The sequence below is a fragment of the Brachypodium distachyon genome, chromosome 2 (genome assembly GCF_000005505.3).
Source record: "Brachypodium distachyon strain Bd21 chromosome 2, Brachypodium_distachyon_v3.0, whole genome shotgun sequence".
In the NCBI taxonomy this organism is placed as follows: domain Eukaryota; kingdom Viridiplantae; phylum Streptophyta; class Magnoliopsida; order Poales; family Poaceae; genus Brachypodium; species Brachypodium distachyon.
In genome coordinates this window covers 57398051-57425969 of record NC_016132.3, presented here as the reverse complement: position 1 = coordinate 57425969, position 27919 = coordinate 57398051, and the positions used below count along the sequence as shown (strand labels likewise).

Here is a 27919-nt window from a genome sequence, read left to right as displayed (position 1 = left end):
GTTTTTTTGTGATGCGGCGGAGAAATTTTATCACCAGTCTTCCTCTTGATTGTCTTGTCAACTAAGCCTCTCGGCTCAATGCATTTATGCTACCTTTGGATTTTGTTGTGTGTAAATCAATCTGCTGGGTCTACTTGTATTCTGTGATCGTTTCTTGATGCCCAGGAGAATAAATAATATGTGAAGTCAAACACTCCTAAAACCTTGCCTTTTGTATCTTGGTAATATTTACTCCCGCTGATTCTAAATTCTTGACTCAAATTTGCCCAAATATGGATATATCTATTCTCAAAAAGTGTCTAGATACATGTAATATTTCGACAACAATTTATGATCGGAGGAAGTAGACAAGATACCAAGGAGTCAATGCTCCTGAACCTTGGGTTTATGAATCTTGGTAATGTTCAGACAGCTAGGACACATCACATGGAGATGGCGTGACTGCTGGTGGAATAGATACAGATTGGTGATATCTGGCTGAAGTGCCATCATCAAGGGCATTCCTCGAAGTTCCTGCATGAGTGAACACATATGTAATATTGCAGATTTGTTGTTATCGTGACTTGTGATGGAGATGCCAGACATGATCCCAGCACCCAGCTTTAGATGGAAACTGTATCCTTTTATGTGCAGACAATTACCCAAAAGCCTCATTTGGATGGTTTCGAACTTAAAAATAGGTGGGATCCCAACCTGATGCATGTAGGGAAGAACTGAGGTCATCACCCTGATGGTCATGCCTTCTTTCCTCATACTCGTCCGCGCGAGTGTCAACTAGAACTTCATCGACTGCGTCTTCTCCGTTCTGGCTATGAAAGAGGATTTCCATAGAGAGTTTCTTTCGGAACTGCAACACCTTATCCTGCAATTTTGAGGCATAAATCATTTGTTCTAGAATTTCGGAACTGCAACACCTTGAAGGAACTCTACATTTGGGGCTGTCCAACTCTGGTTGATAGGTGCCAAGGGGAGGATGCCGACATGGTTTCTCACATCCCGAAAGTCACATTATACAGAGGTACGGGACTTCCAAAGGCCCAGTAAATCTTCGCTTCTCTTGGTTATTTATGGCATCATTTCCACATGCTGTGGTCTGTGGCCTTATATCTTTATATGAGTCATGCTTTACCATATGTAGATTACTTATCAACTAATACGCTTTATTGAGGATCAATGCATTCTCGCGGTACGTGTTTATAACTAGTCGTGCGGTTAAGTGATGGCACTGATTTGGAAGCTTAACCGAAGGAAACCATAGATCAAAATGTTTGCTGATATGCTGCACAAAACTCCTGGTCTTGTTCAGAGCCGTGGTCAAAACCTGAAGGCGCGTGAGAAGAAGAAGAGCTGGGTGGGCTTGACTTCTGAAGATCCAGGAGAGGAAGAAGAGCTGTAATTGCAGCAGGCTTAGAAGGAGTAATTTTTTTTGAGGGAATAGAAGGAGTAATGTGTGATGCTTTTCTCCTTATTGGTTGTAGTCTGTAAGTTGTTTTCCTTTCCATTCCTTTTTGTGTGTTACCACTTTTCAAACATCTTGTGCTACCTCATATGTATTCTCCACTTGTGCTTCTGTTCGCACTTTTGGTCAAGTCTCATTTAACCCTTTCAGATAGTCCGATCATTCAGGAAGAAAAGATCAAGTCTGATCTTTTTGTGTGATGACTGAGAACGAGGTGGTACTTATTATTTTGGTCGACCGCCTGTATGCGAGTTCTACAGCCAGGTGCTCTTCAGGATGGGGATGAGGGTAAGTACGTGCATCACTACAGCCTTTCGTATGTGTGGTTTCAATCAGTTCTAATGAGAATTCTCTTTGCGTATATGTGATTCTAGAAGCTGAATTCCTGCACGAAGCAAGCATTACAGGCCGATCACACTTCTGCTCCTTGCAAACATCAGCTGTGTCCTCAAAAAAAAAAAAATCAGCTGTGTCCTGCTGCCAGCCATTGGATGCAGCGTCAGTGGTTCAGAGATATATCAGCAGTTCAGTTCACCACCAAGAGGCTTCTTGCTGATGGCGTTGCTTCCCTTAGCCGATAGTAAAGCCAAAGAAGAAATTTTACTATAGAAAGTTTAATCCGACTGTAAAGAGATGTAAAGTGCAATGCACTGTAGATGATATTGTCGAATTTCTATGTACTTTGGGCTAATCAGACCAATACATCCTGCGATCTCCATTTTCTTTCTGGAGTAGATATTGGCGAATTTGTTTGTGCTCACCATTTTTGGACTCTGATCAGAGACGGGCGTGCAAGTGAGGCAAGCTTTTGGCTGTGAGTCTGTGACAGACTGATGGCTGGGCTGGATTGGACGTGAAAGGATGGATTCGACTGGGCCGGGGTGCCCTACTGCTTCGTGGGCCAGAACCGGCCTACTAGCTTCACCCGGACCGTCCGAACATTTTTCTCATTTCCTGCATTGGGCGAAAGGTGTCGGCGGTGAGACTGAGCAGCCGGATGAATGGAGATTGCGGCGGCGGCCGGTGTGCAGGCCCCGGGGGCCGCAATCCAGCGGCGCGGGTCGAGCACGCCGCGGCCGCGTGGAGGCACAAGAGGCGGCGCTGGAGCGGACGGCGCCCGCAGAGGTATTCGAACCTCTTTCACGTCTCTATGGGTCGCCCAAATGCCAAACGTGATGAATTTGAGTCCGGTGGAGGTGATGGCCCGCCGAATTGGGACCCTGATTTTGCCTTCTCGCCCGCACCAGCGGCCGGCATGTCTCAAAGCAATTCGATCAATATATGAACTAGGATTTAGTTTTCTATGGTCTATTTCTACTGTTAGGTCACATTTTAATCCTTGTGCCGTTGTGCGTGCTCTCATAGCCAGGCTAAAATCTCACACAGGGTGAGTTGTCCTTCGTGTTCACTGTGAATTGTCCTGTATATTCAGTACAGCACTCATCAAAACAGATGTCCTAGTTTATAATATAATAGGGATCGAGAGTTTATCCCAGACAGGTTTCAATTCTTCACACATATCCCTAAATTACACATTTTCAGGATCCTTATACTTTTTTATTTCTTTACAGAGAGGGCAACACACGCCATGTTACAAGTCATTTGGTGCTCGACTTTATTCCTTCGCTAAAAGACTGAGTCTTGCAAGTCGGAACACACTCTACGAATATGTGCTGTTTGGATTTCGGGTTTATTCTAAGAGCTGAACCACACTACCCTTCAGGTATCAGTGCAAAAGCTTCAGTCTAATAAAAAATTATATATATTTGCAAACTGGAATACTGGTACGTCCCTAGTCTGCCTACAGACATTCTGGACAGAACACGGAGTTTGCCTTTAGGACTGCTCTCTGCCGCGCCGCACTTTCACAAACACAATAATATTCTTGTTGCAGAGGGCAACTAGGTCTTTCTGCCAGGCCATGGCCGAGGTTGGGGGCCTGATTGCCAGTGCTGTGGGGAAACAAATCTCTAGCAAGTTAGAGGAACTTGTCAAAGAGGAGATCGCTCTGCTCTGGGGGTTCCAAGACGAAGTGGAAGGCATGGAGGAGAAAATGAAAGATCTGGAGGCTGTAATGCATGATGCTGATGATAGGGTGCGGTGAGGAGAAAAAGATGGAGAAGCAGTTGGACGGTGGCTCACAAAATTTAAGTCTGTCGCCTACGATGTTGAGGACGTTCTGGACGAGTTAGATGCTAACGAACTCATCAAGAAAACCCAATCAAAGGTACTAACGCATACTTCTCTGTTCTTGAATACATCTTATTTTAGTTCCAGATTAAATTCTTAAATACACGTCATCCTACAATTTTGAAATAACATTTAATCATTTTGTTTGTATATTTCTCTTTAGCTACTTCAAATTTTGATTGTTAATATAAGCTAGAGTAATTAGGAATATTCAAATCCGTCGCCCCCCTGTTTTCTTCTTGGAAAAGTCTACTCTCTCCCCCTCCATCCACACACAAACTGTTCCCTTGGCTCATTTTTGTAAGCTCATTTAACCCCATAATTTATTGTTGTTCTTCCGCTTTCCCCCCTTAACCCAGGATTAAGGACATCTGACCCTTCACCAAGTACACCATGCATCCACGCGTCCATATCTTTTCTTCCCACCATGGACACCAGCACCTCTCATCAGCGTCTCTGTCAACTCATTGCCCACCGTCCCAGACAATAATTGGGTTTTGGCTGAAATGAAAACTTTCAGTAAAAAAATAATCAGCTTCCAACATTTTTTAACACTTCCAGCTCTAGTTTTCAACACTAAACTTCATACGCAGATGTTCAACCTCAAAGGTCGACTTTCAAAATAACTTCCACCTGGGATTCCCCTGATGTCACCTTGAATGAATTAAATTTTCTGAAGTTCTAGGGTGTTTTGCATGTTTTCTGACTGGAAATGTTCCTGAAATTTTCTGGCATTCCACAATAGTGTAAGGTTTGTGTTTTATCTTATACTATATTCTAGATGGCTCCCCGCATACTGCTGCGGGAATGATTAGATATATAAAGATAATTGCAGGGTGTAGGATCAACATGTTAAAATAAGAAAAGAAAAATGGGATATGATGCAAAAAGAGGAGAACCTATTGATAAGAACCCACACGTTGTCACAGGCAAAAAAAAAAGTCAACTTGGGAGTTTCAAATGCAAATGCACAAACTCAAACTATTTGACTATATTCAGATTTTTTATTTCACCTTAAATCAATAAATAGTTTAAGCATGGACTGCACAAATCTTTGCTGTCATAGATTATGCATTATAGATACAGATAGATAGTCTGTACATCCCCTCATCAACAACAGTCAGCGTGTATTGAAGACATCACAACAGTCATGGAGGACAGAAGGATGATGATTGCTGGTTAAAGACTGGACAGAGGAATAGTATTGGGAGATTATATATAGTTCAGCTCAAATGCCGTTATAGGATCTGGAAAACAACTACATTTCCTGCAATATACTGAGCACCAACACGTTGTAATGATGGCAGCTAAGTATGTCTGCATTCCTCACAAGTTTTTTTATAGCTGTATAATATAGACCACAAAGTAATATAAACTTTAAAATTATGGTGTACTAGTTAAATGAAAAACTTAAGAAACAATAAGCCAACATCAAACTTTAAATGTGTGAACATGAATTGCCTAAGTATATCATAAAACATAACCAAGAAGGTCTTGTAGTAGAGGCCCGTCCATAATTCTTTATATATGTCTGAATATTTTGCTCATTATTTGGAAAATTGCTGCATCAGTATTTGACATTGTGGGGATGCATGGTCTAGGATATTTTTCCTCTCCAGTCACCAAAAAAGCTAGTTGAGCAATTGGCCAGATGATATGTGGGGCTATGCATATGTGTCATGTATGTATTTTCATTTTATGTAACATCAAAACTTCATCAGGTTCAGATTTGGATCGATCTGAACTACTCATGGAGATATGTGTTCTGGAAAACAAAATACTATCATATATAGAAAACTGACAAATGATTATCTTCTCTACTCGACGTATATAAATCCACATATGCTGACATTTTAACTCCCACCAAGACCTAAGCAGTCTGGATGACCTGAAATTGAACTGATGTAGCCCTTGTTAAAGTGCTAAAAACAAATGGATGCCAACATCTACCATGTCGTATCTATTACTATTAGCATATACTTCCAGCAGATCTGACAATAGAAAAGGAACATTCTCGTTGGTTCTACAGTGAAGCCAGAAATTGGAAGAAGGCTCATCGTGAAAAAAAAAGGACTGTCACGTGTGTTATAGGCAATATCTATCAGCAAGCACCATGCACATCTCCTTCACCCTCACAAATGCAGCAAAACATTAGATTTCCATTTCGGTTAAAGAAAAACCTCATCAAGCATAACCATGCGAGAATGGAAGTGCCGCTGGTGGCAAGCGTGCGAGAGAACAGGGGGTGAATGAGATGGGGGCCAGTGGCGGTTTTAAGAGGTTTTTGATTCTCTATAGAAGATAGAGGGGGCAACATGATGCAAGGAGTAAAAACTATTTGTGAGGAACCATTGAATTAAGAGGGTGAAGCCGAGGCTTTGATGAGCATCATTGAATTAGCAGGGTGAACTGTGTCGTTTATCTTCTGCAGTGAACTGAAGCTTTTCTCATGCTCCTAATGATGACCTGGCTACTTGAGAAGAGAGGAAAAATAGATAGTGGATTCCGGCTATTTAGTAATAGAGGATACCCTTTGGGCCTCAAGTCAATACAGGAAATCAGCCTGCGTGTTGATAAAAAAAATTATTTCATTTTTCCTTTGATTCAGGCAGAGACACTGTTTTCTACTCTCTCCGATCCTAAATTGTTGTCGAAATATTACATGTATCTAGACACTTTTTAAGAATAGATACATTCATATTTGAGCAAATTTGAGTCAATAATTTAGGATCAGAGGGAGTAATAAATTTAATCCTACATTGGCTTGTTGCCGCTCTCTCTCACACAATGTTCAACTCCTACCCTATACTATGGACAGCATATGGCATGTCTTGCATATTTACAAGAAAAGTCTTAGCACACATTCCCATAAGCAGGTTGCTGGTGAAGATTCTAACCACAGGCAATGTCGTCGCACGGGGCTCCGACACCGGGGATGCGCGGGCATCCCCTTTTAGGTTCGGCAGTGGTGTCGCACCAGTGGCACCCGGGGTACCACCGTTGCGCGACGCGTGGGCCCCGTCTTCGAGTTCCCGGGAGGGTCTCATCCTGGGCAGCAGCCATGAGCAGCCCGGCGAGCTACCAGCCTGGAAGGGCTAGCGGGGCTTCGGGGAATACTCCCGCCTGGACACCTCCCGGGAAGCCACTTGCCGGGGGGAGGGGTTCCCGGACGCAGGCTCCCGCCACGAGGGTGGGGCCCAGCGGGCAGAGCAACGGCGCCACGCAGGCGCGTGCCGGGCGTCAGGTGCGCAGTCTCGCCAGTGCGAGGAGTGAGGCGCACGGCGCATTAAATGAGCCGACAGGAGGGGCGTTGCCCGTCTAAATTAGGTGAACAATGGCTGTCCAATCCTACTTTTAGGGTTTTAGACCCCTAGCGGCGGAGTTGGCACTCATGCACACTCACCAGCGCACCGAGGGGGAGTTGCCATGTCTCCCTGCTCGCCACTTGTGATCCATGCACCGTGGCACCTGTGGTATCCCCTTGGTTATAAAAGGAGGACCCCCGCCGATGGTCAAAGGGTTCGACGGACTCACAGTTCGCCACTAGCAGTATCCAAAAAGCAAAGGACACATAGCCAAAAAGAGAGCACCCGGGGACTCTCCCCTCGGCAACGTGTAAACACTTGATCTATTGTCAATACCAGTTCAGACAAGCAGGACGTAGGGCTTTACACCTCCGGGTGGCCCGAACCTGGGTAAAAACGTGTGCATGTGTTCTTAGCTTGCGTGCATCCTGGGTGGATCACTTTGCAGTTCGCGTACGCCATCAGCCATGCCAGCGATCGCCGGAGCGATCCCCGACGCCCTTGCCGGGGGTGTGATAGCACGCCCCCGGTGTCGGAGCCCCGTGCGACGACATCTGGCGCGCCAGGTAGGGGGCGCGAGAGGAGAGGTCGCCGGTGACCGCCGGCAGCAGTGTTTGCGTCGACGTCGGCCTCGTCCTCTTCGCCGACGGGACCGGCCACCATGCCTCCCAAGCAGGCTGGTGACCCTCGGATAGACACGCGTGAGGCCCCAGCAGCACACACGCGGTCACATGACGTGCGACCCGCGTTGGGGGCTTAGGAGAAACCGGAGCCCTCAAGAGTGCAGCAATCACAGCTGCCTCCCCCGCCCCCTCGGCCGTCGGCAGACAACCGGCCGAGGGGACCGGCGGCCCCAGCGCCGGGGCAAGCCGCGCGAGCAGACATGGTGCCGCCCGCGCTGGCCAGCGAGTTGAGTCGCGGGCTGAGGACACGCAGCGACAGCGACACCATGAGCATACCGCGTCGCGAGCGACGCCCGGGGCCTCACACCCCGCGCACCCGGAGGCGTCCGGGGCCAGAGCGGACAGCAGCCGCTCGGGAAATCGGTTGCCCCCCGCACGAACCCTGGCGGAAGCCATCATCGCCGCGCGGGTCATGGTGCGGTATAAACCGCAGCAAGGCACACCGGCGCACGAGACGTGGGGCGAGGAGTTGGACGCGCTCCTCGCTCTGGCCGCAAGGCGAGGGCGTCTCGGTAGGCTCCGGCCACGGGCAGAACCCGGAGTGCGGAGACGCGCCCCGCGCCTCGCCACAGGGGGAGAACCCTCCTCCGCAGGGAGGCCAGGGAAACGGGGACCCGGAGGGGTCCTCGGACTCGTCACCCACCGTCACACGGGGTGACGCGCGCGGCATCTTGAATGCCCGCCATCAAGAAGATCTACGCCAGCGCTTAGAGCGCTGGTGCCGGCACGAGGTAGAGCGCCAACGCCCGCAGGAGTAGGAAGACGCTCCCATGGGCCTCGAGGACGGCTGTACTGCGTTCACGCGCGAGCTGCGGCGGGTGACATGGCCCCGTAAGTTCCGAGTGCCAGCGCTCGGCACGTACGACGGGACCGTGAATCCCAAGGATTTCCTCCTGACCTACACGTTGGGGATGCATGCCATCGGCGCCGACAACTAGGTCAGCCAACTGGTTCCCAATGGTCCTGAAAGGATCAGCGAGAACCTGGCTACTCAACCTGCCCGCCGGGTCCATCGCCACTTGGGCGGACCTGCGCGAGCAGTTTGTGAGCGCGTTCCAGGGCGGCTAAAAGCGCTCGAGAACCATGGCGGAACTGCACACCATCGTGTAGAAGCCGAGGGAGACGTTACGGAGCTTCGTCAACCGCTTCTCCAACCTCTCCAACTCTATCTCGGAGGCGGAGGCAGCCGCCATCGTCAACACCTTCGCCATCAACGTCCGCAACCTCAAGATGCGCGAGAAGCTGAGCACGCATCGGATCCGGACGACGCAGGATCTATACGCCCTGGCGCACAAGTGCGCCATGGCCGAGGAAGGGCGCTTAGCGCCCGAGCTAGCAGCCAAGGCTGCCGCGAGCCCTGGCGAGGGTTCGCAGAAGAGGGGTTCCCGCAAGCGCAGCGGGAAGCAGGTTCTCGCTGCGGACTCGCTCAGGGGCTCCTGTCGCGAGGCCTGCAAAGAAGGCCTCGCCGGGTGGCGGGTCTGGTGGCAAGCAGGGTGACGCGCCCTGCTGCCCCATCCACAACAACTCCACCCACGACGCGCAGGACTGCCGCGTCCTGCAGGGGATCAAGCAGCGTCGTGAGCAGCGCCATGAGGAGTGCCGCGCTGCTGGCGCCTGCTTCAACTGCGGCAACATCGGGCATCTCTCCCGAGATTGCCCGAACGACCCCAGAGTGGGGCCGAGGCCTGCCGGCGGCGCTGCCGGCAGAGACGAACCCCGGGGGGGACGTGACAGGGCTCGCGTTGAGGAGCAGCGCGAGTCCGACTGCACTGCTGGCGATGAGTCGGGCTTCCAGGAGCCTCGCGGCGTCGCCTGCATCCATGGGGGAGCCTATGCTCTCCCATCCCATGCCGCGGTGAAGCGCCTCACCTGCGACGTGTGTGCGCTGTTGCCGGACGCGGAACCGCAACAGCCGCTGAGGTGGTCGCATGTGCCGATCACCCAGCGCGGCAGCTGGGTTCAGGGGTAATACCCTTCGTCGTTTCACTGATCATCAGCAATATGACGGTGACCAAGGTACTGGTGGACAACGGAGCGGGGCTTAACCTCCTGTCCGCCAGGCTGGTGGATAAACTCCAGTTGCCGGTGGATCAGCTGAAGCCCACCGACCCGTTCCGGGGGGTGAACCCCGGGATCGTGCGCCCACTGGGGCGCATCACGCTACCGGTCACCTTCGGGTCCCGGAAAGCGTTCAGACCGAACACATAGTGTTCGATGTGACACACACCCCGTTGCCCTACAACGGGATCCTTGGTCGGCCAACGCTGATCAAGTTCATGGCGGCTACGCATTGCGCCTATGGCGTGATGAAGATGCCATCCGTATTTGGAGTTCTCTCCATCAGGTGCGACCTCAAGGATGCGGCCTGGTGCGTTGGTTTCTCGAGCGGCTGCCCTCCGCTCTATCCCCGGACGCACCCGGGTGCGCGGGGTGCGACCCCATCGGCGTCGCTCACGACGTGGTGTGCTCGTGGCGCAGCTGACGCTGCGCGCTTTTGGCCCGCGATTCGATTCGCTGGCCGGCGCGGGCGGCACCATGTTCGCTCGCATGGCTGACCCCGGCACTGGGGGCCGCCGGCCCCCTCAACCGGTTATCTGCCGACGGCTGAGGAGGTGGGGGTGGCAGCTGCGGTTGCTGCGCTCGTGAGGGTTCAGGATCACCCTGCTCCTGTGACGCGTGTGGCACGTCGTGCGACCGCGTGTGCGCCGCTGGGGCCGCACGCGGGTCGACCCTCGAGTCACCAGCCCGCTTGGGGGGCATGGTGTCCGGCTCTGTCGTCGAGGAAGACGAGACCGATGTTGGTGTAGACACTGCCGCCGGCGGTCACCGGCGAGCTCTCCTCACGCGCCCCCTACCTGGCGCCCCAGATGTCGTCGCACGGGGCTCCGACACCGGGGGCGTGCTATCACACCGGGGATGCGTGGGCACCCCCTTTTAGGTTCGGCAGTGGGCTACGGGATCGCTCCGGCGATGGCCGGCGAGGCCGATGCAAATCGTAAGAACGCATGCACACGCTTTTTACCCAGGTTCGGGCCACCTTGCGGTGTAAAACCCTACGTCCTGCTTGTCTGAGCTCGTATTATCGTAAGATCGAGTGTTTACAAGTTGCTGGGGAAGGGTCCTCGGGTGCTCCCTTTCTGGCTAAGTGCTCCTCACTATTCTGGGCTATCGCTAGTGCAGAACTAGGAGTTGGTTGGAAAAAATGAACTGAAGACCGAACCCTTTGACCGTTGGCGGGGGTCCTCCTTTTATAGCCAAGGGGATACAACAGGTGCCACGGTGCATGGATTACAAGTGGCGAGCAAGGAGCGTGGGCAGCTCCTCCTCGGTGCGCTGGCATGCATGCATGAGCGCCAACCCCGCGACTAGGGGTCTAAGGCCTAAAAACTAGCCCTGAGCAGCCACTGTTTGCCCGACTAGACGGATAACGCCCCTCCTGTCGGCTCATTAAATGCGCCATGCGCCTCACTCCTTGCCCTGACGACCCTGCACACCGGGCGCCTGCCGCGCGCCCACGTGGCGCTGCTGCCCTGTTCGCTCGCCCCGCCCTCTCGGCGGAAACTTGTGCCCGGGAACGCCTTCTCCCGGCAAGCGCCTTCCCGGGAGGTGCCCAGGCAGGATTATTCCCCGAAGCCCCGCTAGCCCTGCCGGGCAGCCTGCACGTTGCCGCCCAGGGTGAGATCCTTCCTGGAAACCAGCGATGCGACCCACGCGTCGTGCAGCGGTGGCACCCCGGGTGCCACTGGTGCGACAGGCGAGGACACCAACCGGAGGGAAAACCCACCTCCCATTTAGTTTTTATTTTTAACTTCAAAGGAATGCATGAGACATATTGTTATATGAAATGTGAGTATAAACTTGATCTCAGAAAGTGAAAAATGACTGTGGCCTTAATTTCAGCTCAAGTTATTCTTTTCCCGGAACAATCAACTACTCCAACGGATGACGATATCCCATAATATGAAGAATGTGAGGGAGAAAATAGAGAAAACTGAAAAAGAGAGCCTCAACACGCTCAGTCTTGCGCGTCATGAAGCACAAGCAGAAAGGAGCAGAAATAGAGAAACTTTTGCAGCCATCAGTGTTGAAGGCATGAAAATTGGAATGGTGGGAAGGGATACCGAAAAGGACAAAATAATCAACCTGCTATTGAGAACTGAAGCTAGTGAGGACATCTCTATCATTCCTATCGTGGGGCTTGGTGGTGTAGGGAAGTCAACGTTGGCTGAATCTGTTTTGTCGGACAAAAGGATCAGTGTCTTTGATGTCCAAATCTGGGTTCATGTTTCTGAACAGTTTGATTTGCACACAGTTGGGAGTAGAATCATCAAAAGGTTAAATAGCACTATCAACCTTGACAACTGTGATTTGCAGTTCCTACATGATAATCTGAAAAAAGAACTTGGTACCACAAGGTACTTGATTATTCTGGATGATCTCTGGGAAGATGGAAACAACCTCGAAGAGTTGAAGCGGATGTTACAATATGGCTGCAAGGGTAGCAGAATTGTAGTAACTACCCGTAACCAAAGCATTGTGCAAACACTTAGCACTGGTCTTCTTGCAAATGAAAGGAAAATTTGCCCTGTGCCCGAGTCGGACCAAATTAATTTGGGAATTTTATCTCCTGATGACTGCTGGGAAGTAATGAAGCAAAGGGCATTTGGGCCTGGTGACGATGACCAGAGTGTTTTGGAAAAGATTGGAAGGCAAATTGCAGAGAAGTGTGGGGGCCTACCGCTCATTGCAAATGCTCTTGGGCAAGTAATGTTTGAGTTAAGGACTATCAAGGCATGGGAAGACATAAGAGATACAAAAGTTGATTTGGGTTTGAGAGAAATACATCTAAAAAAGACCTTAGAGCGCCTCATGCTAAGCTATTACTACATGAAGCTGGACTTCAAAATGTGCTTCACATATTTGGCGGCCTTCCCCAAGGGCTTCATTGTGGATAGCGACCGTCTAATCCAACAATGGATCGCTCTTGGATACATTCATGCAAGGGATGATGGTCAAAGGTGTATCAACTACCTTGTTGGGATGTCTTTTCTTCAGATCTCAAGGTCACTCTCGGTGAGGACTGAACACTCCCTCCCTGCCCCCCTCCCTCGTTCGTGTACACTCCATGGTCAAGAACGTTCATTCAGTAGATTATACCCTCATGGATAAAGATTTTTTCTTGTTTTTTTAGTTTGGTCGTAGTAATTAAAATTTTCATAGCTGGACTCTAAATCTCAAATTTAGTTTTGGTAACGCTACATTTTGGTGGAAAATTTTAGTATAGAGGTGTGACAAACAATAAAATATTAAAACCAAATTAATTGGCCGTATAACAATTAGAATAAATATCAAGGAACTTGTATCTCTGGAAGATATGTATCGAAAACCACTACTCTTGCACTTTTGTTCACTTAACCACAATTAATCACTTGGTTAATATGTTCATTGCATTCTACATTTATCTTGCAAACATATTTTGATAGTAAATATTTTATTTTTTCAGGTTAGTCCAAGTCCAGTGCATGCCAGTGCTCCACGGGAGCTCAGCATGCATGATTTGGTGCATGATCTTGCATCAACAATTACAGCCAATGAATTCCTTGTTCTTGATGCTAATGCCCCTGAACCAAGGACTTGGAACAAAGCTCGTTATTGCCGACATGCACAATTGAACAACTACCATAATCAATCTAAGGTTTTCAGAGATCTGCCAGCGAAGGTTAGATCCCTCCACTTTAGGGATTCAGTAAAACTGCAACTTCCCCGAATGGCATTCTCTCGGACCAAATACACACGTGTCTTGGACTTTGGGCATTCAGTTAGAGGGCACTCTACTCCAAGCAACTTGGACCATAATGGATTTTCGGTTGAAGGGCAATCTACTCCAAGGAACATGGTGCTGCCATCTTCCATTCATCAATCAAAGCTACTTAGGTACCTTGATGCCACGGATTTGCCAATCACATCACTTCCAAAGTCCTTCCACACGCTTCAATACATGCAAACTCTAATTCTGTCCAAATGCTCACTTGAAACATTGCCTGACAATATCTGCAGCCTCCACAAACTTTGCTATTTGGACTTATCTGGTAATAGCAGCCTTAATAAGCTACCTGCGTCACTGGGGAAGCTCTCCAAACTATCCTTCCTCAACTTATTGGGGTGTTCCGTGTTACTAGAGTTGCCTGAATCTTTCTGTGAGCTGACTTTTTTACGGCACCTAGATATGTCCGGGTGTCGTGCCATTCAAAAGCTCCCTGATAAATTTGGTTGCCTTCCAAAACTCATATCCCTAAGCCTGTCAGGTTGTTCCAAGTTAACCAAACTACCTGACAATGTTAGACTTGAGTCTTTGGAGTATCTAAACCTATCAAATTGCTGTAGGCTAAAAAACCTGCCGAAAGATTTTGGCAACCTCCAAAAGCTTGTGTTCTTGAACCTCTCTGATTGCTACAAGGTTTCAATGCTCCCAGAATCACTTTGCCAGCTTGTTCATTTGAAAGACTTAGATCTTTCAGATTGCCATGACCTTAGTGAATTGCCTGAATGTTTCGGTAACCTTTCTGAGCTTGATTCTTTGAATCTAACAAGTTGCTGCAAGCTACAACTACTGCCCGAGTCATTCTGCAAGTTGTTTAAGCTGAGGAGTCTAAATTTGTCATATTGTGTGATGCTCCAAAAGCTCCCCTCCTTGTTAGGTGACCTTAATCTTCAATCACTAGATATCTCTTCTTCTTCATCTCTTCGTGATTTGCCGGACAGCATAGGTAACATGACTAGTCTCACTCAGTTTGGGGTCACGGCAGCACGACCTAAAGTCTTTAACAAGGCACGAGACATTCAGAAGCATCTAGATTTGCCAGGAGTAACAGTAAATGAGATAGACCATAAAGGACATAGCAGTATAGTGGATCTTGCGCAATTGACTTGTCGTGAGTTATATGTTGTACAACTTCAGAATGTCAGGCATCCAGAAGATGCAGAGAGGGCCAAGCTGCGTGATAAATCAGATTTGAGAGGGCTTGCTCTTGGCTGGGGACTCCAAGGAGGAGAGGGAGATAGATCTGTCTTGGAGAGGCTCGTACCTCCTCTGACTCTTGAACATTTTACGCTGCACGGGTATATGAGCAAGGATTTCTCTAACTGGATGTCTCACATCTCCTCCTTCCTCCCTTCACTCACCTACCTCAGGCTTTATGATTTAGGAACATGCAATACTCTTCCTCCATTTGGGCGGCTGCCAAATTTGAGAGGCCTTAGTATGGAGAACATTCCCAACATCAGGAAAATCGGCAAGGAATTCTATGGAAAGGATGGAACTTGTATGAAATTAAGAATGATAGATTTGAAGTCGATGGGGAATTTGGTGGAATGGTGGACAACACGGTCAGGTGAAGAAAATGAAGAGTTTTTAATCCCAAATTTGCATAGGGTGGAATTAGTAGACTGCCCAAAGTTGAAGTTCCTACCATATCCCCCAAGATGTATGTTCTGGTTCATAGAAAACAGCCATGAGTTAATACCAGAAGGAGGATTTGGGAAGCTTTCATCCTCCACTCTTCCTTTTTCTCTCACAATAGTGAACTGCAATTTTTCACCAGACCAGTGGGATAGGCTTAAGCTCCTCCCCACCCTCGAGTTATTTCAGGTTGAGTCCTGCAGCGGCATGAGGGCCTTGCCGGAGGCCATTCGATGCTTCACCTCTCTGAGAAAACTAAATTTGTGGTCGTTGAAGGATCTGGAATTACTGCCGGAATGGTTGGGGCACCTCACTTCTCTAGAACACATGTACATCCGAGATAGTCCCATAACATTTTTGCCCGAAAGCATGAAAAGCCTTACCGCCCTCAGAGTACTATGGTTGAAGGAGTGCAAAGGCCTTGATGCATTGCCAGAATGGATGGGACAACTCATTTCCCTTCAAGAATTTTGTATCATCAGTTGCCCCAACCTGACATCTTTGCCTGAAAGCATACAAAACCTTACCACCTTGAAGAAACTCTAGATTTGGGGTTGTCCAAATCTGGTTGAATGGCAAGGGGAGTATGCCAACATGATTTATCACATGGCGACAGACACAGTAATTGATGGTATGGAACTCCCCAAAGCCTAGTAAATCTTTATTTCTCTTAGTTACTGATGGCTTCATTTGCACATGATTCTACAATATTTCAATTCTCTATGTCATTTTCATGCTTTGGCATTAAGTAGATTTACAATGTTATTTTAGATCAATGCGTTCTTGCTGTACGTTTTCGTTGCTAGTCGTTTTCAATTTGATCTTTTTTGTGTGTGTGCACACAAGGACTGTGATCAATTGATTGTATTGTTGCTGAGCCAAGTTTGCCGCAAAATTTGATCACGCTATTAGGCCTACATTGTGTGCCTTTAGGGACTGTTGATTCGAAAGGTTAACAGGGAAACAATTCTTGGTATCATGCAGTGCCTTGGTCGACAGATGAAGAACAAGGTGGACGTGATGGCTGCAATGCGGAGAGCTAAAGGAAAGAAACTTCCAGAGGCTAGAAGGAGAAGTCTGTAATGCTTTTGCTGTCGTGACTGGTTGTAGTTTCTTAGTGGATTTCCTGGCAAGTAAAGCCTGATGATGGTCGTGTATTCCAGGCTATCTAGAACTCGTTGTATGTTAAGGTTGAGTACCAATCATTTCTTATTTTATCAGTAATGCTCATGTGGCCTTTTTTCGTTACAAAGCTGGGGCTCTCCTAGCAGGTGATGCCTCACAGCCAAACCTATAGCCCATGAGGAAGGTTGATAGGGCCTGGACTCGGAGTTTTGCAGAAACCAGCATGTGTAGCGGCGGTGTTATACTGACAGTGGAGCCAGTTGCTGCCTTCTGATCCTCCAGCAGCGGAGATGGCAGTGTCGAGATCCATCCCTGCAGCTGTGAGCTCCAGTTCACCTGTAAGTCTTCTCCCTCAACGTGCCTCCATGTCGATTCACTGTTTTGGTCAACTAATTTTTCAGTGCCTCCTCCGCTGCTAATGTTGATTATAGTGACTGATTTTGGAACTTGCTCTGTTGATCGCTGTTCTCTTGCTTGTTTGTATTTTGGATTGACCGGAGCGTAGATCTGATCCAGTGGCAACGTTAGCAGTGGAGGAGGCATGAACAGGCCCACACCTTTCTTATATCCATAATCCAATCACATTTGTTAATTTCGGCATGTAAGGCCATGAGCAGTGTAGTGAACCTAAGAACTCGACACATATCAAGAGTCTAAGAACTCGAAAACTAGTGCAGCGTATAGATTTTCTTAGCATATTTTAGTGGGACCCATTAAACAGCAAAGTAAAATTGCTTGCTAGTACTTTCCTGGCTGGTGATACCTTGGTCATTAATGGACATGCACAAGAAATGAATTTGTTACTTGCTTGCTAGCACCTGGTTCATGAAGTTGAACCGAGTCTTCAGTTTTTTCACTAGCACCGACTGCTGCAATGGTTAGACTTGAGCCTAGTTACTCATAGCACTGGGTTTCTTCGCACGCTGCACATGCCCTAAGTCTCCAAATAGTATATTTATAAAATGTAGTAGGAATATAGAAGGATTAGTTTTTTTATAGCAGTAGAGGAGGCACGGACAAGCCCACATTTTTCTGAAAATCCAATTGTTTTGTTAATTTTTACATGTAAGTCTTCAGAAAGTATTTATTAAATGTAGGAGGATATTACTTGAACTACAGCTGAAAGCTGCACCAGGAAATTTACTTCATACCCCGGCAACAATATGTTCAGTACCTCAAGGGAGTGAAAGGATTAAGTACTTGGAGAGGGGACAAGGTTGAAGAATGGAGAGAGGAAAATTTATTTTCTGCTTGCAGCTGGACCTGCAAAGTGGTGATGAGGACCCTCTAAGGAGAATGTTTTGGAGCTAAAAGGAGATAGTCTTAGCATCCACGTTTGAAAAGGTTGACCTGTTCATGGACTCTGTAAAGTGTAAGTATCCATCAAACTTGACTGTTTAAGTTCTGTTCTGTTGAATAACACATTTTTTTAAGTTCATCTCAAATAGAGAATGGCACACATTTTTCTTAGTTTTGTAAAAAAGAGACTGACACAAGTTTTTATTATGATTGGGTAGCCTTTATTTCTAATTTTCTCTGCACCTGCACACAGGACAATTTATTTATTTAAAAGGCATGTTCTTTGCCTTTATAGTCAAGTTTTAAGGTTATTTAAAGCTTGCATGAGATAAAAATACCTTCTGGCTTGTTGAAACCAAGTAACAGATTGTCCAGAAAGATGCATTGTAATGTTGATCACCATGTTTGTGAGGTTCATGCAAGCACTAAAAGGATCATGATGATCTCGGAGAAATTCAGAGCAGTTATCTCTGATGTAGAGCTTGTAGTTATGTCATAAGTATCCATTTATGTAATGATAGGAGTGGGACCATAGGCCTTACAAGTATATCTTCATCATTTGTGTTCCTGTGCATTCAGATACCGCAGAGGAGGCTTTTACATAGCTACAGTTGTAACAAATTACCATGATTGGAAAGCATAATGTGAGGCTCCCAAGAGGTTGGAGCAGAGTCGAGCGCCATGGTCGTGGGTCGATCTCATCCCGCCTGGCGCGGTGTCACTACCTCGACCGAGTTCTACAGCCAGGTGCACTTCAAGATTGGGGATCAGAGTGAGTACATCACGGGAGCCTTTTAGTTGCTTGTATTTGTGTCATTCCAATACATTCTAATGAGAGATCTCTCTTTGCTTGCGTGTGTGATTCTGCAGTGGACGTTCTACAAGCTGCTGCGTTCCGACAGTGATGTACTGGTGCTGTGGTGCTTCCAGTATTACCGGCCTTGTTAGTGTGACACTTTGCGCTTCTTCCAAACATCAGGCGTTTGACGTGTCCTGGATTCCTCCTGGTGCCTTTGGATGCAGCATCAGTGGTTATGTCTTCTGTATCTCGTCGATCAGCAGTTCACAGCCAAGAAGGCTTCTTACTGTTTGCAGGCTTGTGTGCCCCAAGTTATAGAAGAAATTTTAGGACTGTTTAATCCGATTGTAAAAAGATGTAAGCAACCGTGTAGATATTGCTGAATCTGTATGTGCTTAATTTAGTGCGAACTCCATTTTCTTTCTGGTGGTGTAAACCGGCAACCCAAATAGTAATTGTTTCGTTTCGGATGGAATCTGAAAGTACATTTAACTTCGACTTGAGCAAAACAAAAACAAAGCCAATTTATTCGAGGGTGATCCAGTCCAGATGCTGGGGCTTTTTTTTTTCTTGAGAGGAACCAGATGCTGGGGCTGGGAGATCCGTTGCGTAGGCTGCTGTACTGGGCCTGAGGCGGCCTTCTACTTCTTCCCAGTTCAGCGCGGACCATCAACATTTTTCTCATTTCCCCTCCACAAAAAACAAAAATACTGGGCGGCGAAAGGTGTCGGCGGTGAGACTGAGATGCCGGATGTACCCACGGAGATTGCAGCGGCCGCCGGCCGGTGGGCGCGACCCGGGGCCGTCATTCAGCAGCGTGGGTCGAGCACGCGGCGGCGGCGTGGGGGCAAGCGGTGCTGGATGAAGCCGCCTCAGGTATTCAAAGCTCTTCCACGCTCTTCCTCCGGCTGGATTGGTTTTCCCGAAGAGCGATTGATGTTGGTTGGTGAGCCAAATTAGGAGTTAGATGTCCATCACAGCTCTCACCGCCAAAAAATTAAATTAAATTACATGGGCCATTTTTCTACGAATGTCGTATACGTCGACCTCTTCTTCTGTTGCTAGTTAGTTTGTTAGTCTAATCAAATTTAGATGACGACTTTTTCAGGAAGCTGTGAAAGGCAAGCCAGTACAGAAAATCGAAAAGAACTAGCCCAGAGTTTACGCAGTTTTCTGGTTGGCACAAGATCATGAGGCACTCTTCTTTGTTGCTTTTTTGGCACAAGAAACCGAAAAGAACTAATTCCTCAAATTACGTAATATACTGACATATGTTCATTCCACTAAAATGCTATACTTTGTTTCTCCCCAATCGGATATTCCACACCAGAGGTACAATGCAATTTGTATAAGGAATCAAATTAACGTCATCTGCAGCTGCGACCACCAAATGAAATGAAATTGTTCCTTAACAAGACTGATTATATCGGAAGAGAGGACTAAGAGCATGTCCGGCCGAGCCCCCAAACAGGACCCTGTTTGGGGGCTTGAGGCAAAAAAACTGGTCCAACAGGGCCCCTAAACAAGCCCCTAAATTTTGGGAGGCCTCCAAATCTGCCCGAGGGCCCCCATTCCCACGGGTGGGATAGGGACCCCCTATCCCCAAGATTCCCCCGATCTTCTCTCCCTCCTCTCGTTTGCCTCTCCCTCACTCTCCTTCGGATGCCGCCGCCTCTCCTTCTCCGGCCACCACCGCCTCACCCTCCCCGTCTCCGGCCACCGCCTCCCCCGCGCCGGTGCCGGCTGCCGCCGCCACCTCCCGCGAGAACGTCGTCCGCCACGACCTCCTCCTCTTCCTCCCCCTGCGACGGCCCCCGCCGGCACCTCCCGCGAGAGCGTCGGCCGCCACGACGGCACGACCTCCTCCTCTTCCTCCCCTCGGCCCCCGCCGCCACCTCCTGCTCCTCCTACAAGAGCACTGCCCGCCACCACCTCCTGCTCCTCTCCCCGCGGCGGCGCCCGCCACCACCTCCTGCTCCTCCCCCTGCGACAGCGCCCGCCACCAGCTCGTCCTCCTCCAGTGACGGCGGCCACCACCTACTCCTCCTCCAGCGATGGCGCAGGTCTCCTCCACTGTGTATTGAAATGGTTTTTTTTTGTTAAAATTGTATGTACAAATTGGTAATTTGGATGATGGGTGTTGAGGTTTAATGAATAGAGGTTCAATTTGACTATTTTGTGTTGAAATTGGATGAATTTAGGTTGAAATCGGATGAATTTGGTTTGAAATATGTGAATGAAATAGGGGTTGTGATTTAGGAGGTCTTGCTGGAGACATTTGCAATTTTTGGGTCCCTACTTATGAGGGCTGGCCCCTACTTGCAAATTTAGGGGCCCTGTTTGGGGGCTATTGCTGGACATGCTGTAACAATATTACCAGAACCGGACGACATTAGAGAGCGAAAAAAGCAGCAAGCATTCTTGGTCAGCAAACCAACGAATGGTACGGGGAGGGGAAGAGCGCTCGCCTGGAGGCTTGCCGGAGGCACGGCCACATGTCGGGTGCCGGCAGATGCGGCCATGGCTCGCCAATCAGTCGGTCGGCCATGCCGTAGGCGCAGCACGACGAGAAAAAGGAGGCTGGAGGGGGAGAGGAGGGAAGGAAGGCGCGCCGTGGCGGCGGATTCTGGTAGTTCGCTCGGGCAGAGCTGCACAGAAGACGAGCGACACGAGGCTCGGGTATTTATTTATTTTTTCGTGCGGGCTTGGAAAGAAGGGAGCGGTTGGATGCGCGGGGCGACCGCCACCGCCGTACAAGCCTTTTTTATAAGAGTAAAGAGATTGTATCTATTACTCCCTCCGTTCCTAAATACTTGTATTGCACTAAAACAACGACAAGTATTTAGAAACGGAGAGAGTATCTGCTAACACCAAAATGGGAGTACAACAGATAAATCCAATGCTGAACAGCCTAGCACCATCCTAGTATCACGCAAGCTTATACTAAAAACTTTTACAGGTCCACCTTTATAACATGTGAGATGGCATCTAGCTACCGGTAGTACTTCGTATATAATGGACTGGCCTAACATTGATGAATGTATGCAGACCATTTTGCATGCGTGCACTAAAGGACAAATGATGATTATATTGACAATCTTTATGAAATCAAATTTTTGAAATGATTTATCTCTTAAATGGTGTGCCTGATTTATGTTCGGTTTTCACGGTCGGTTTTGTTTCGACGAGCTCTTCACAAGTAGATCCAATGTGGGTATATCCCGATGACATTTTTCCTGTCTTAAAGTTACCAACCAATAATGCATAAAGTTACCACCGTGTCAGTAATAAATTGCCATGTGGTAACCTTATACAAAATAGGAAGGTAATTTGTGAATTAGAATAACCAACCAATAATTATGAAGTTATCACCCTGTTAATAAAAGGTTACCGTGTGTTAAGCTCATACAAAAGTGTGGTGGTAATTCATGAATTAAATTAACCATCCAATAATATATGAAGTTGTCACCATGTTTAGCAACAAAATGCCATGTAGCTACCTAATACAAAACTTGATAGTAACTTGTGTATTAAAGTAAGCACCTAATAATATATGAAGTTGCCATCATGTTTAGCAACAAAATGTCATGTAGCTACCTCATACAAACTTGATGGTAACTTGTGTATTAAAGTAACCATCCAATAATATATGAAATTGTCAAAAAAAATGAAGTTGCCGCCATATATTTAGCTACAAAATGCCATGTGGCTATCTCGTACAAAAATTGATGGTAACTTATGTATTAAAGTAATCACCTAATAATATATGAAGTTGCCACCATATTTAGTAACAAAATGCCATGTGGCTATCTCGTACAAAAATTGATGGTAACTTGTATGTTAAAGTAACCAACCATATTACATGAAGTTACCACGGTGTTACTAACAAGTCACCACGTGGTAACTTGTTCCAGAGTATGATGGTAACTTTTGTATTATCGCCCGGCAACGAAAGAGTCCGAAAAAAAGTTTGTCGAAACATAACTAAGTGTGATCTAGTTTTGAAGCCCTCGTCAATACAAAGTCAACGGTGAAAACATAATGTGAATCGAACAAAAGGTTTGAGATATAAAACATTTTCAGTTTTTAAAATCAACTTTATTGAGCTGATGTTATCCTGTGTGACATTTCTCGTGTGAAAGTTAGCGGCTCGGTCTTTTCTTCATGTGTGTTCCTAACAATTTTCCATGTTGCATGTCATGCATGCATGCACATCAAACTTTCTCAGCACATGGCTAGCTAGCGTAATGGAATCTGACAATCTGCAGAGGACGAACGGCGTTATGATTTAGGTATTATGAAATTAAGATAACTTACTGAATTGTTTATTCACACCACAACAATCGACAGCTGACATTAGCATCAAGGTCTGTTTGATAGTTTGATGAAAACTCGGACAGCCATCATCAAAAGGTAAAATTGCAGGATCAACCTTGACAATTGTACTTTTCCGTTTCTACATGATAGTCTGCGGCGATGGATGAAGCTACAGAGTCGGCCATGGTGATGTCCTTCTGAAAATCATCTATTAGTTAACATAATTCTATGTAAAGGTATGCACTGATGGATGATGTAGGGAGAGGTTCCTGACGAACTGGTTAACATGATTCTATGTAAAGGTATGCACTGATGGATGATGTAGGGATCGGAGAGGTTCCTGACGAACTGTGTAACTGATAGCTCGTTGCTATATACTTGTATAATTAACACGTTATTCTCCCTGCAGTTAGACCAAACTACTGTTGCTACCGCTTCTGCATTGCACCGACCTGAACTTAACTACTCCGTACAATGTATGCACATTCTCAAGCAACTTTTGTTTTAGAGTAAAGAGAGTTCTTTCCGTTAATCAATGAAACGGGGGGGTTACCCTCACTGTTCTAGGCTTCTAGCTGCCTACATGCGACGATACACGTACAATAGATGAGACGATCCAACCATCAATTTGATCTTGCGGCATGCTGGACACGAAATGAGATCCAACCATCAATGTGTAACTTAACTACTAGGCGAAGGCTTAAATTATTTATCATGAACTGTTGCCGTTGCTGATTTTCTTTTACGAACCAAAGGGCGGCTATAGGTGAGAAAGAGAGACCGTCAGACTGAGAGAGAGAGCGCGCGCGCCATGTGTGAATGCCCGGCTGGTGCAGGCCAAAAGAACTCGATGAAAAAAACAGACCACAAAGAGGCACACGAACAAGACAGAAGGAACTAGATGGAATTGCAACGGCAAGTTTCCTTAGCATCTCAGAAATATCAATAGCAAACGCAATCTCCTCTCCCTCTTACAAGCCAAGAGTCGGCCTAAAAGGACCACGCAGGAGCAGCCAGAAGTTGAAAGGATAAAGTCTGAACAGAGCACAAAATAACTCTTAAACTTCCAAAGCTAATTAATGCAAATTGGGTCATTAGACTTCCTAAGCTTTGTGTTCATGGTAGTCCCAGGACGAAATCCATGCTCACGTCTATCCATGGCCCGTTAGGTACAGGTAAGGGCATATACAAGCCTGCGTTAGTTGCAGTTCCTTTGGAAACTTGACATATATGACATCTCTCGACAAATCTCACCATATCTCTGCGAGCATGAGGCCAAAAATACTTCCCCAACAATAATTCCACGGACTTGTCCCGTCCACGATGGCCTTCACTATGAATTTCCCTTATAATCAAATCCCATACAGAGCAATCTGGTATGCAAAGTTGTGCTCCACGGAAAAGGAAGCCCTCATGTATAGTATAATCAACTGACTGCTTAGCTTTGGCGGCTTCATAGAACTTGCTGAAGTAAGGATCAGTAGTGTAGAGCTCAGGAATGCTGTCAAAGCCAACAACTTCAACCCTCATTGTGCTAAGACATTGTGCCTTGCGGCTCAACTCATCTGCCACTTTGTTTTGTGCCCCGGACTTGTGTTTTAGCACAAAATTGTATTCCTCTATGAAACTTGCCCAACGAGCATGTTTTTGATTTAGGCTTGCCTGACTTCTGATATATTTCAAGGCTTCATGATCACTGTATAGAACAAATTCTTGATGCAAAAGGTAGTGATGCCAATATTGCAATGCTCGAACCACTGCATATAATTCAGTTTCGTAAGTTGAATATCGCAGATGTGCACCTTTTAATTTTTCACTGAAAAACGCCACGGGTCTTGAGCCTTGACTCAGAACAGCACCAATTCCTGTCCCTGAGGCATCACAATCCACTTCAAATAACCATTCTTAAAGGCCATCTCTTGTCTTGAAAGCAGTCTTCCATTCATCGCCTGGACGGATCCTCAACTGATGGTAGCCATTCTTTAAATCAATTTTTGAAAAGACCACTGCTCCTGCTAGATTATCCAACATATCATCCAATCGAGGAATAGGAAATCGGTACTTAATGGTGATCTTGTTGATTGCTCTAGAATCAACACACATACGCCATGAGCCGTCCTTCTTTGGTGTTAACAAGACAGGGACAGCACATGGGCTGAGGCTGGGTCGAATAAAGCCCTTATCCAGCAACTCTTGCACCTGTTGGTTCAGTTCCTCATATTCATTCGGACTCATGCGATAAGCTGGACGATTTGGCAAGCTAGCTCCTGGTACTAAATCAATGCGATGTTGAACATCCCTCATGGGAGGCAATACAGAAGGGAGCTCTCGGGGAAAAACATCAGAAAAGTTCTGTAACAATTCTAGCACCTCCTTGGGCAAATCATGCTCCTCTTTCTGTTCTGCAAGCAGCAAGAAATATACACCTCCTTCCGTGGCATCAACCATAAATTGTTTACAAGAAACCAAGCTTGTAGTCCCAGATGGTTCACCACTACTCAAGTTAGGCAGCTCACCCATGTTCAGTGGGTTTAAAACAAATTTTTGCCCATTTTTCATGACAGTATATGTATGTTTACGACCATCGTGCACAGCATGGCGATCACACTGCCAAGGTCTTCCTAAAATGAGGTGGCTAACGTCCATGTCAACAACATCACACTCCACCTCATCGAAGAATTTGTTGCCAATAGAAAAGGACACCAAGCATCGAAACTTGACCCTCGACACCTTGTCAGATTTGAACCATCGCATGTTGTATGGACTGGAATGCTTCATCTTTTTCAATCCAAGTTTAGTTACTGCCTCCTCTGATATAGTGTTCTCCCAGCTGCCATTATCAATTATAACCTTGCAGACCTTGCCACCCATAGTACAACGCGTGTGGAACAAGCTCCGTCATCGGCGGTCTTCATCCTTCTTTGATGGTATGATCAAGGCACGCTCCCTTACCAACATGTCTCCTGTATCTCCATCTAGCTCAACCCCTTCATCGTCTTCATAATCATCATATATAGGATCACCTAGCTGTTCTGTATTCTCATCAATCTCAGCCATCAATCCTTTGCCTTCCCTGCTGATGCTCTTTGGACAGTCCTTCTGTAAATGATCAGGAGACCCACACTTGAAACAACATCCAGCCTTTGCTGACGACAACTTGGACCTCTCAGTGGCTCCTTTGAGCACAGGTGCAAACTTTGTCGCTCTTGAGTCGCTGCTGCCCGAGACATCCTTTGCTTATGTGGTTTCTTGTTGACGGGTTGTAGTGCTGCCTGTGCGAAAACGCCGTTGCTGCTGTTTTTCAATGGCAACCACACGCTGATGTGCTTCTGAAACTGTAAAATTTAAATGTAAAGCCAACACATCCTGAATGGTGTGACGTAAGCCTCCAATGTACCTTGCCACCAGCTGGCTCTTGGAATCACTCAAATTATTGCGTGACACTAATTGGTAGAACTCATCTGTATACTCCTCCACACTCTTAGTTCCTTGTCGTAAATTTTGGAGCTACCTAAACAGTGACTCTTCATAGTTAAACGGAAGAAATTCCCTCTGCATTTTCTCCTTCATTACAGACCAAGAATTAATTTTCGCTTTGCCATGCACTCTACGACTCTGCTCCAAATTTTTCCACTAGACAGAAGCACGTCCCTTCAATCGCATTGCAGCCGCAGGGACACGTTCCTCCTGTGGAACCTCAACATACTCAAAGATGTGCTCAACTTCATCAAGCCAATCCACAAAATCCTCCGCAGATAGTCCTCCAGAGAACTCCGGCAAATTGACCCTGAAACAACGCCGTCTGTTTTCCTCACGTTGAACAACAACATGATTATGTTCATGCCGTCTCCTGGCATGAAAAGGGTTGATTTCAGGACGGCTCAGGTAGCTAGATGCGGAGCCATCACTGTTGTCCAAGGCATCTTCTCTGACCTGGTCTTCTGGCAAATCCCTCCTCTGGATAGTGGCAGCAATTTGGCCCTTCTGAGTTTGCATGGTCGCCATTTGCTGCGCCCAAGTCTGTACTTGACGCCTCAACTCTTGGTTCTGATCCAGGTCCGCATCGACATCTTGCAGGGGTCGATAACGACGAGGAGCACCATCCAGGGACTCTTCTTCCATCTCAGCATCACCAAACCTAGCATCTCGCTGGGGCGCACGGCCTCGATTTCTCCGAGCCCTCGGCATGGCTCGTACCTCCGCTCTGATACCAACTGATGCAGGGCAAAAGAACTCGATGAGAAAAACAGATCACAAAGAGGCACACGAACAAGATAGGAGGAACTAAATGGAATTGCAACGGCAAGTTTCCTCCAGCATCTCAGAAATATCAATAGCAAACGCAATCTCCTCTCCCTCTTACAAGCCAAGAGTCGGCCTAAAAGGACCAAGCAAGGCCAGCCAAAAGTTGAAAGGATAAAGTCTGAACAGAGCACAAAATAACTCTTAAACTTGCAAAGCTAATTAATGCAAATTGGATCATTAGACTTCCTAAGCTCTGATCACTGTACACTAGCATTTAGCGTGCCTCGTTGCATGCATCACCGGCTGTGCGCTCACGAGTCACGAGTCACGACCGGTGGATGAGTGGATGGAATACTAGCACGTGAGACTGAGAGAGTAGCCTGTGGACCCCACAGGTGCCGTGCATCGCATGGAAGATTCTCCCATGAAAGAGACCCGTCTTCGCAAAGAGGGCCACCGAGGAGGCGCGGAGAGCTTTCCAAGGGCCTTTGGGCTCGTCGTCGTTGGGGAGTTGCCGGATACAGCTGTAGGCTTAAATTAAGGGCAGTCCGACTGTCCGAGTAGTGGTGTTTTAACTGTCCGTCGTTCCAGCTCCGACTGTGACGGCGATGGCGTCCAGCTGTGTTCCTCAAATCTCCACGATGCGGCGGCCTGTGCTTTAGGGAGACGAGATTGGGACCTCAATTTTTTGTTTCACAATATTCAATGTACTCTCTCGGACCCATATTATTTATTTTTGTAGTACTTAAATTTAGGACAAGTAATATGAGTCAGAGGGAGTATTTGATTTGGTATACATATATAAAAGTGCGGTTTTGCTATTTCTTACGCGACTGAGAAATAACTACTTCCTCCGATCCTAAATTCTTGTCCCAAATTTGTCCAAATATGGATCTATTCTTAAAAAGCGTCTAGATACATGTAATATTTCGTCAACAATTTAGGACCGGAGGCAGTATTTCATAGTCGATGATAACAACTATTTTATTCAACCATTGAGATTTGTGCAAGATTAATGTAGATATGATGGATAAGAAA

General features: G+C 47.2%; 3 protein-coding genes and 1 long non-coding RNA gene across 4 annotated transcripts; 1 reads left to right on the top strand and 3 right to left on the bottom strand.

The window, feature by feature from the left end:
* Nucleotides 1-122: 122 nt before the first annotated feature.
* On the bottom strand, nt 123-21062 carry LOC112270789. Its single transcript, XM_024458996.1, has 3 exons — nt 20788-21062; nt 694-862; nt 123-513 (listed from the first exon to the last, which is right to left on the bottom strand). The coding sequence occupies exons 1-3, from the start codon at nt 20839-20841 to the stop codon at nt 413-415; spliced, it is 324 nt and encodes a 107-aa protein (XP_024314764.1). The 5' UTR covers nt 20842-21062; the 3' UTR covers nt 123-412.
* On the top strand, nt 869-18815 carry LOC100836635 (putative disease resistance protein RGA3). The gene is given in 10 exon segments (XM_024458994.1): nt 869-1747; nt 1834-2584; nt 3031-3182; nt 3354-3686; nt 11538-12710; nt 13141-15727; nt 16081-16559; nt 17319-17593; nt 18100-18292; nt 18391-18815. Coding segments are annotated over 3 exon segments (3981 nt in total). The 5' UTR covers nt 869-1747; nt 1834-2584; nt 3031-3182; nt 3354-3380; the 3' UTR covers nt 15643-15727; nt 16081-16559; nt 17319-17593; nt 18100-18292; nt 18391-18815.
* On the bottom strand, nt 19551-20773 carry LOC112270790. The gene is made up of 2 exons (XR_002963144.1): nt 20076-20773; nt 19551-20042 (listed from the first exon to the last, which is right to left on the bottom strand). It is a non-coding gene; the product is annotated as an uncharacterized LOC112270790 (long non-coding RNA).
* Nucleotides 21063-23534: 2472 nt separating the features above from the next.
* LOC106866093 (retrovirus-related Pol polyprotein from transposon 17.6) lies at nt 23535-27566 on the bottom strand. The gene has a single exon (XM_024458995.1). It carries the CDS (start codon nt 25505-25507, stop codon nt 24542-24544), a length of 966 nt encoding a protein of 321 aa, XP_024314763.1. The 5' UTR covers nt 25508-27566; the 3' UTR covers nt 23535-24541.
* Nucleotides 27567-27919: the final 353 nt, after the last annotated feature.